The following is a 10,424-nucleotide window of genomic DNA, read 5'->3' as shown; positions in this document are numbered from 1 at the left end:
AGCACACGATGTGGGGGGCGTAGCAAGACAAAATGCTTTTTTGTCGTACATGAGGGAGCAAACAGCACAAGGTCCACTGCCCCCTCTCTTAACAACAGGACTGGGGGAAGAATGTATGTAGGACTGGGACTTACATTGTCCCATTTGGAAAATTATAACCCCAGAAATCCCCAAGTATTTAGCTCAGTCTCCAGTGTATCCCGTAAATGGCATTTTAATAGGCTCAGGAACTTTATGGAGGGGGTGGCCCAATAGTCCTCCTGACACGGTTTGTGTAACACCCCTACCAGCAACTCCCTATGTTACCCTAACTCAGCGGGTTTGTTGGGAATGTTTTGGCCACTTGTACATCCCAACAGTACGTTTTAGACCTCCTGCACCAACTGCTGTGCAGTAGCTCAAGATTTTCAAGGAGCATCTGCTATTTTAAATGTCCAAGGCCAGAAAGCTATTTTAATGTGGCTGAAAACCCAGTTAGAAAGCATCACCCTTAACCTAAGTCTTCCAAAATCCTGGGTTAAGGATGTAGACATGCCCCAGCTAAAAGGATGGGATAAAGTGGCAGCCCACATTAAAGGTTTGTTTGAAGATGCCCGAAAAGGAAAACAACTTGCCCCCATAGCTCAAGAGGGGGGGCAAATTATTAAATGTGGTACTAATATTCCCCTGCTGTGTAAGTGGTATGAAATAATTTATACTGTGCAAATGTATACCTTTACTAAAGGTTCCCCCTTTCCTTAGTTTGTAGCAGTGATGTTTGGTTATGGGCTTAATATTGTTCAATATAATTTTATAACAACAACATTTAAAGATTAAGTCTAATACCCATGCCAAAATAAATGTTTTTGTTTCTGCCAACCATGTATATGCCACCTGGCAGAAATCATATTTGTAGGCCTTACCAAATGCTCCAGAGGAGCAAGGGGTAGATTGTGACAGCTAGATCCAAGAAATTAATAAGGAATAAATATGTGCTTCTTAGAGGCATTTGGAATTTGTGTCTAATATAAAGCTTGTATTTTTGTAACCCACAAATGTAACTTCTAACTGTTTGTAAAACTGACTTGGCCTCAAAGACAAAGCTATAGTTGTAAAATTAGCTGACCTAACGGTTTTTTCTTGCTCAGAATTTAGCCTTGATGATGATAAAAACTGGATTCAACCACCTGGCCTACCCAGCACATTCCAGGAAAGCACATCTCAAAGAAGCATAGTCAGAGAGATCTAAAGGGGTTGGATTTAGGCAGAGTAATGTTAATTTCAAACCTGAAGATGCTGTGTTGTAATTTGCTTATTGGATAAACCTAAGTCTGGGTAGTAACCTTTTATAATAATTTTTAACACCTTTTAATCCCATAGGGTAATAGCTAGAGAACAAGATTGTGAATGGCTCTAAAGCCAACAGATTAGCATAAGACTAGGTATAAAAAGCACGTGCATCAGGTGACCAGCAGGAAGGAGGGAACAGAACAGTCATTTTTATTCCACACCTAGACCCCGGACTCCCCGTGTGAGTGAGGATCAGATCCTGATCAAGGGACCTTCCCCGGTAATCCCTTCGACAGTGCTGATTGAGGATGGTGGACTTCACTGGAATCACCTGGCACACACCTGGCATTGAGGGACTATCAGTAAGTTGCCATCCCATGTCTGTCTATTTGTTGTTTAAAACAGCCAGTGGCTGATACCCTCGCAGTGCTCAGCTGGTCTGCAAAAGATTGATCCATTTATCTGTTGTTATTATCTGTTATTATTTACTATTAGCTCTTTAATACTGCATTATCTACTTATTGCATTTATCTTTCTGTTAACTGTTGTGTGTGTAAGCTATAATAAACTTGCCATTGCTTTACTCCCTACTCTGCCTCCTCAATCCCGAATCAAACAGCCTAGTGACTAAACTGATATACTCACAGTGCCCAGCTGGCCTGTGACACAGAGCCACCACAAAGGCAGGTCAACTACTGCACCTAGACCTTTGGCTCTAAAAATCCTGGATCCAAAATTAAAAATCTTGCTCATCCAGAGCTGAATAGGATTTCAGTACAAAAACAGAGGCAATTAACATGTGTTGTGATGTGAATTTATTGGTAATTGAGCCTGACCCGGCCAGGAAGGTAAGGGCTGGGATCACTTTATTTTCCTTTCCGTGGCCAACCCGTCATGAAGCTTGGAGACTTCTGGCTCATAGGCTTCCATAACTAATGTTCCATTGTTATCAAAAAACTTTGCGATGGACTTGGTGAACTCTGCTTCCCGCTGCTGTTTGGTTTTTCCACTGATGAAGGTCAGTTTTAGCGTGTATTTATCATCAAACCTGGAGGGACAAAAAAAAACCAGGGGCCTGAGATCTAGTTTAGAATGAGACTGGCCAAACTGGGCATGGCTGGCAGGTGATGATGACCCTGGTGGGAACCCAAGGACCACAAGTTACCACGCACAAATGGAAAAAATTTAATTCTCCTTCATCCTTACTATAGGGGCACAGCTCCCAGAAGCCGCAGGTCCCAGCATGCGATGCTCCACCTTATTGTCCATAAAGGTGATGCTCTACCCGCCCCAACACATACATCGGTTATGTGTAATACTTGTTGTTTAAGGGCCTACAGCAGTGATTCTCAACCTCTGTCGTCTCAAGGAACCTCCTGGTAGACTCAAGGCACCCCGTAAGTTTTCACTCATGTTTTGACTATACAGTAAAAGCTTTGTTATCTGGCACCCATGGGGGAATGGAGGGTGCCAGATAACAAAATATGCTGGATAACTGACCAGCCTGAACAGGCGTTTGTTCGGGCACCGTGTCTGGGGTGTTGCTGCCCCTCCCGCGGGCCCCATGGGCCCTAAGGAACAAGGAGGGGGGACCCGTGCAGCCTGCTATGCCCTGGGCCATGGGGGCTTGGCAGCACAGGCTGCTTCCCCATGCCCCCCCCCGCAAGTCGTGGGGGCTCTGCAAAACTGGAAGTGCCATGGTGGGCACTTTTGGTTTCACTTTTCCCTTGCAAGCCAGCACGCCAGTTAACACAGCATGCCGGCTTGTAAGGTGCTGGTTAACACAGCTTTTGCTGTAGTAAAATAACTGAACAATTCTTCTGTTGCGAAGAACTCATATTGCCCACAACTGGCCATAATATTTTTAACACCATGGACTCCTACCTGGAATCTCTGGGTTTATCTTGTGAACCACATCTGCACACCTAACAGTGCTGACATTATAGGACAACTCACAGTACCCTTGAAATGATCTCATGGCAGCTTGGCTGAGAAAGGAAGACTTCTGCTGCTTAGCGGCAGGTGATTGCTCTGGCCTAATTGCTATTTTCAGCTAGTTAGTTTTAACAAGGCACAACTGACTCAAGAGGCTATAAAATACCAAGGAGGAATTACCTAGAGCATTTATACATAGGCAGTCATGGCAGTAGAGCACTGGTAAAAGGCAGGTGCGAAGGTTGCGGACTGGAGAACATTTAGGGGGGTTGACTAATAACTAGCAAAGAATATGACTTAGAAGCCACCTGTCAAGGACTGCAGCGCATGAAACAGTAACCAGATGGCTCCTTCCACAGGGCTTGTCCACCCCGGAAACAGGCAGAGGCAGCCCAGCCACTTACTTGGGGGCTACTCTGAGTTAGTCCATACAGAGGGAAGGGAGATGGATCCCACATCAGGTACCCCACAAGAGAACACACACGGGCAGGGCAGAGGCCTCAGCAAGGCTTGGCTATTCCACTGCTCTGCACCTGGCTGGTCCTCACAGCTGCAGAACCCACCGCACCTTTTTAGATTGGAAGAAAGTTGCCAGATGTCATCCGGATCCATCCCTGTGGGATCTCTCCTATGAGCTACGAGGAAGATACTCTTCTCTTTGTACGAGGTATAGATGGTTAGAATCCCCATCATCACAAAATAAGTGCGGGCCAGTTAAGGAAAGGCATATGAGGGACACATGACAACAACAACATAACAATAGCAAACATGTACGTAAATCCTTCGCCTCCACTGAAAATCTGCTGTTTAATCTTTTATCGTCTTACCGTACTGTTTACAACTTGGTTCTTGGTTGACATTTTATCAGCATGAACAAGCTAAGTGCAAATAGGTGATATCTGCTCACTCTGAAATGCCTTTCTAGTGGTTCGAGACTAGAGCTCCATCCCCATAACAATGAGAAAGGCGGGCTGTTTCACTACAGTTGAAATATTGATTTACGAAACTTCCTTGATCCCCTATCTTTAAAACCACTCTCTACATTTAACCGTGGCTCATGCTTCTTTACTCCTCCCCTGTTCATGCTGCCTTTCCTTCCTCAAAGGCAGCCTTGTACACCAGTTGATCCTGCTGCTGCTGCACTCTCAGCACCTGAACTATAGAAAACAGCTGCATGTCAAAAGTACACTGCAGCTGCAAGCAGGCAGGACATGTGGACTGTCATGTTAACTGAAACTAGAAAGCTAAAAAGAAACCTGCCTAGCTCCAAAGCCTGTGAAATTCTGATAAGAAAAACTGATACATCCTGAGCAGTACCTGAAAGGAGGAATGCAATGAGGGGTGTTTCATTTGTTCATGAGAAGAGGCAAGTGTCGCCAAATGCAGCACAGGGTGAAGGATATGACACCACACAGATGGCTAGAACAGGTTTGGACTCGGGAAAGGGATGCAGATAATCCCAAATCAAAGCCACAATGGCAAAGAGGCAGGAGATTGTGCAGATGAGGAGACGGCCATCGATCAGATGGAAATTCTCCACGTATTTGTACTTTTCCAGGAGAACCTGATGAGAAAGCAGAGAGTCCCGGTTACTGTGTGCTGTGACTACCTTCGGGCACTAACTTCAGGTGATGCCTGAAAGCAGGTGAAATTCTTTTAGGACAAGAAAGATAATTGTATGATTTCCCCATTATTGAACTGGGTCTCAGAAAGGAATAAAGTACTGGAGGGAAATACTTGAGCCATTTACTTTAGTCCCCTGCACTGGCAGGCAACCATTTGTCCAAAAATGGTCCTGAGGATCATCCCCTCTTGCCCAGTGGTGCAACCAATAAGAGCCAAGCCTACATTATACTACAAGAAGAGAGTAAGAGGGATCAGGTCACCACCAATACACAGACCACTGCAAGGGCAGGAAATTACAGCAGAGGGTTATTAGTTCCTGTCATTTTGGACACAAACTTGCTTTGTCCAGTTCAAATCCAGGAGACTCATGAAAATGGCAACAGAGGTGGCAAGAAAGTTCCCATCTGAGAAACTAGAGCTAAAAACATGTTCTATAAAACTCAGGGGAAAAAGTCCTGATGCTGAACAGTCTGCTTTTATTGCTGCAAGAAATGATGCTGGAATTACAGGTTAATTACATGGAAGCATTTCAGAAAGGCAATGAACTACAGGGTTAGTTCCAGCTCTAAAAGGAAATAGTCCCTGGGAGCCTGATGCTGGACATTCAGCACTGGCACTGGCTTTCAATGAGAGTTCAGGACACAAGAAGAGGTCTCAGTGTTTCAAGAGGAACCGAGTCAGAGAGAACGCACCTTTTTGGCAGAATCATCCAGGGAATTTTTCACAGCTGATCCATCCCACTTGTCAATTTTTACTGGTTTGTCATCAATCTTCCACTGCAACACAAAGCAAACAGTCAGTGACACCAGAGAAGCTGGCATGTGCTAATATACCGCTAAAGACACGTCACATTTTTAAAGCCCTGTCCACTCAGGTTTAACCCTGATTTGTCTCATAAGTAGTGCTGAAGAAATAGTTTTGCAAAGTCGTTTCACTACTATTTCTTTTCCTTACCTCGGGTCATGCACACTTAAGACAAACACTGTTATGCACTGAAGTACTGCCTTCAGCCCCCTGCATTGCAAGCAGCCAGATATTCTAACGAGCGACTTGCTCCGTGACCTGGCCCTACACATTTCAGACCCGCGGGAGTGATTCTGAACTTTGCTTGTTTTATGGCAAAGTTTATGAGATGGCTTACAGACGTACTGCCAAGAGAACATAGCTCCTCTTGTGGATAAAATAAACTTACACCTTAAAATAAGCCCTCATCTTTGATTTACACTCGTGACAAGCACTGGAAAGAAAACGCATATGTGTTCAGAGGAAACCAGATGGGAATTGTTGGGTACTGAGGAAGTTTCAACCTCGTGCATGCACGGTCACTGGTTTTACCCAAGACAATGGAAACAACTCCTTAGGCTTTGTCTTAAAGGGTCAAACATGATTGTAGGCCTTGTCTTGGTTTGCAGTTTTGAACTAAAATTAGCTCATCTCCAGGCACTGGGTGTTCAGGTGGGACAGAACAGGGTTTCTTTGTAATAGTTGGACTGGTGGCCAGAAAGCTCCAGGTAACCTACCAAATGCTACCACCAAAACCCACTTCTCTGTTCCACTGCTGGAGGGGTGCCAGAAAAAAAAACGGAAGAGAAAGAAAGGCTTGAAGAACATAACTGGAACCTGGCTGATTTCAGTCCAGTCTAGTCTCCGTTTCTCAAGCCCAGATCATAGATGTTAGGGGCTGGAAGATGTTAGCGGCTCAAGAGATCATCAGGTCCAGACCCCCCCGCACTTGGGCAGGAAAGACTGCTGGGATCAGATGACCGTAGCAAGGTGAACATCCAGACATGTTTTGTGGAAAAAGTACACTGCCTGCCTACCCGTGATCCTGTTTTGAACACTGCATGTGTAACACTGTTCTGAAAAGGAGCTGTGTAAAAAATGGTGCCTGGCTTCGGCCCCTGAACCTTGGGACTGCAGGATTGTCTCTGCTTGCTTCAGTGACAAAAGGAAGTGGCTACTGGTAGATTTGCACAGGCAATGTGGCACAGCTGGACTCTCGTTTGGGGCTCGCCACTGAGCTGTGCACTGCTGTTAGCTACAGGAACAAGTTCTGTCCTTGATTAGGAGTGAAAGTCTTGCACACCTGCAGCCTTCATTCCCACTGATGAAGTACAGAGAAGGGCTAAACTTTCAGGGCTGACAAAACCCTGTCCTCTGCAAGCAGTATTGAGAAAATCTAATCTAAAGTTATCAATAAAACAGGAAGCCTCAAAAGGGCATTTCAAAAGTCCCCTTAAGATTAGACCTGTACCTGGAAGTGCATTCTAGGAAAAAAAAATTAAATTAAAGTGAACCAATCAGGCAGTTACTATATTGCCTTTTAAAAATTATCTGAACAATTATATTAACTACAGAAATTTTTGACATTTTTGAAGCTACCGTAAATAGCTCTCCCCACAAAGTCATGGCAGTATTTTTGGCCTTGTTCTCATGGAAGAAGAAAAGTGATACCAGGAAAATATAAAGATATTTAAAGGGAAATGGATCAATGTTTCATTATTAAATATTTAATATCAGTATTTAAAGTGACTCCAAAAATCTGGAGTCACTGAAGAAGTTGTGTTGTTATAAAGAAACCCTGAATTTGAATGTCCTCTTATGGGAAAAGAGCAATTAAGGATACAGGATAATAAAAACAGAGCTGAATACTGCTGTGCTTATAAGTTTGCCTCTATAATATTCACTTTTGTTTCTGGACTTCACAGCACCCTTCTTTGACAAGCAAGTGCTAACTCCATTTGATTTGCATAGTTCATCAATTCAGCTTCCCCGTTTAAAACCGCAAGGCAAACCATGCTGCTGTGTCTCAGAACCGCATCACGAGTCTTGCATTATTCAGTTTTCTTAAAGCCCCTGATAACAAAAATCACAGGAATTTCAGTTTTTATTTTAAAAGAAACTTTCTAGTCCTTGTGAATACAAGTCTACTGCCTATGTCCCTGTCCATGGAACCCTCCCCTGTTGCAGGGGCATGTGGGCAGCAGATCGCGGTTCTGCCCTGCCGTTAACACCATGACATCTCCATTGCAAGATCCCAGGGTCTCCCTGGCTCTGCCCACCCATCTCTCTCCCAGCTGTGGCCCCACCCCAGCTGCCCGCGTGCATGCCCTGCCCAAGCTGGTCCTGCTCCTGGCAGTGGGTATGGGGTGGATGGGTCAGGGTGCCTGGGCAGCGGGGCTGGGTCCGGTGGTGGCAGCCAGGAGCTGCTGGCGCAGAGGCTGCTGCGGGCCCAAACAGGCCTGCAGGCCAAACTTTGCCTACCCCTGTCCTATCACCATTTCATCTTTTTCTTGCCTCACTTCTTCCACTGCTATAGTCACCCTCATTTATATATTGTCTAAGATAAGACCATCAACCCTTTAGCACAGCAACCTTCTCTTTTCATACACACTGTACTCCACTTATGGGCATACTGGAGAAGCGCATAATTTGCTTAATTGCACAAGACAGTGGTTTTCAACCTTTTTTTCAGTTGTGGACTGCCAAAAAGTTTCAAATGGAGGTACAGACCCCTTTGAATTGTAAGTGTGGGTATTTACATACTTTTGATTGATCAAACTCCTCTTTCATGGACACCTTAGACATAGCCTGCAGACAGCTGGTGATCCATGGACCCCAGGTTGAAAACCACTGGCATAACAGATGATTTGCTGCCTACTGCCCCCATCATAACAGATCTTGGTTAGCTAAATATCAGGTGATTGAATACATTGCTTAAGTGTGTATCATCTCTCAGCCCTGTGGTCTACTTTACCAATTGTACTTCAGTTATGTAGTAGTAACTCCAGCTATGTCTGCCCCTACTTCGTAATTAATAGTACCCCTCTTTAACTCAGTGGTTCTCAAACTCTTTGGACTCCGGGCCTACCTTGTTAGACTTGAGGCACCCACTGGAAAATGCCAGCTCTTGGCTTTCCCTCATTTTTTGACTACAGAGAAATTACTCTTGCAAAAAACTCAGAAAGCCCACAACAGGACAGAAGATTTTTGACACTGAATTCCTATTTGAAATCTCTGGGTTTGTCTTGTGAATCATGCAAGAGTTTGCACATCTAGCAGGGCTAATATTGCGTGGCACTGTATCACCCTCGAACGGATCTTATAGTACCCCAGCTGAGAATCACTGGCTTAACTGTACCACCAAAAGTGAAGGCGGAACATCTGTCAAAGCGGTGCTAATAGAAGCCTTGAAGATGAGGGGCCCCAATCAGTGCACTGGGCTATCAATACATCAGCACCGACAGTGCTGTAAGTAATGCTCTTAAAGTTTAGCAGAGTCAGTTAACCAGAAAATCAATTAATCAGAGGTTTTGTATCAACAAAATCACCAGGCTGCAGCTCGGTTTTGCTAGTCGGTGAGACAGCTGTGTGTTTTTTACTAGTCCTTTGAGATTTTAAAATGTTACCCAGTACTATACATTTATGGCTCGCTGTCTTTCTAATATTTATAGTTTTTATAGTCAGTAATTATAGTTTCCAGCACTTCGTACTGTGCCATTTGATTACCTGGAAAGAATAATTATCCAGGATGGCAATGCTAATTGTTCTGGATAGCAGATGTTCTGTTGTATGTGGCACTATCCCTATAGTGGTATTAGCAGCCCTGAAGGTGATGAGTTTTCGAGGCTTCTGATTGTTAGTTTCTGAGCTGCTATTAGAAGCCTTGAAAATTAGGAGAGAGGATGCTGCTAATACCACAGCACCACCAGCAGTATGTACTTCATAAGCACTGTCTACACTGAGTTTGGCACAGCCTTTTTTCAGAGACTTTGCATACAGGCTAGCCAACCCAGTGAGAAGGGCTTTAGACTCGGTTCACCAGGAGATGGAGACAAAAGCACAGAGGGTAAATAAAGAGCCTGGAGACCTGCATAAAAACTTAGTAAGGGGAAGCAGTAATAGATACCCTCACGTTATGAACACTCAGACACCCGAAATTGTTTATATGCTCATGAGAGAAGCATGGGGAACAAACAGGAAGAACTGGCTGGGATGGTTTAGTCGGGGATGATCCTGCCTTGAGCAGGGGCCTGGACTAGATGACTATATGAGGTCCCTTCCAGCCCTACTTTCCTATGAATTTCTATGCAGTACACAATGCCCTCTGGAGTGCTACAGCCATTAATAATAATCAAATCAGATGTTTTCTCCCGCTGCAAGGTCACCACAGGACAACTGAAAACACGTCTGTACCAGCTGTCTGAGTAAAACCCACTCCCATGCTGCACATTTGGCTCTGGAAAGGACTGAATGAAAGGGACAGTCCCCAGTCCCTAACCCACTTCCCTGCTTTGGAAAGCAAAGACCGAGACAACATGCGTCTTATAATCTACCTTTGAGCTGGGTGTGATGTCACCAACAGATGCAGGACACATTAAGCCAAGCAGGTTACACATGCGGCCTGTGGGGCTGCTTCATCTGATGGGTTTTGCCAGGGAAACTGGCTTGCTGCACAACCCAGGACCCGCCACAGCAATCAGTGCGCTTGCCCCACCACCACTGGTTCCGCCTACAAAGAGCTCCCTGGGCAGATCTGGCCTGAGGCAGAAGGTGAGTTTGACACCCCTAAACTAGGCAATGCAGGAGCACAG

General features: G+C 44.9%; 1 protein-coding gene across 1 annotated transcript in view; it reads right to left on the bottom strand.

The window, feature by feature from the left end:
* Nucleotides 1-1,983: 1,983 nt before the first annotated feature.
* The window catches only part of SPCS2 (signal peptidase complex subunit 2), a 17,009-nt gene continuing 8,568 nt past the window's right edge, over nucleotides 1,984-10,424 (bottom strand). The window contains exons 2-5 of the mRNA XM_019515463.1: nucleotides 5,523-5,606; nucleotides 4,608-4,768; nucleotides 3,773-3,907; nucleotides 1,984-2,317 (exon numbers count right to left, since the gene is read on the bottom strand). Of these exons, the coding sequence (XP_019371008.1) occupies nucleotides 2,131-2,317; nucleotides 3,773-3,907; nucleotides 4,608-4,768; nucleotides 5,523-5,606 (567 nt within the window). The 3' untranslated portion in view covers nucleotides 1,984-2,130. The remainder of the gene's footprint in view (nucleotides 2,318-3,772; nucleotides 3,908-4,607; nucleotides 4,769-5,522; nucleotides 5,607-10,424) is intronic.

Source organism: Gavialis gangeticus, unplaced genomic scaffold (assembly GCF_001723915.1).
Source record: "Gavialis gangeticus isolate Ggan-Ray unplaced genomic scaffold, GavGan_comp1, whole genome shotgun sequence".
Taxonomy (NCBI): domain Eukaryota; kingdom Metazoa; phylum Chordata; order Crocodylia; family Gavialidae; genus Gavialis; species Gavialis gangeticus.
The sequence above is the reverse complement of the archived record's forward strand: the minus strand, read 5'-3'. Positions and strand labels throughout refer to the sequence as shown.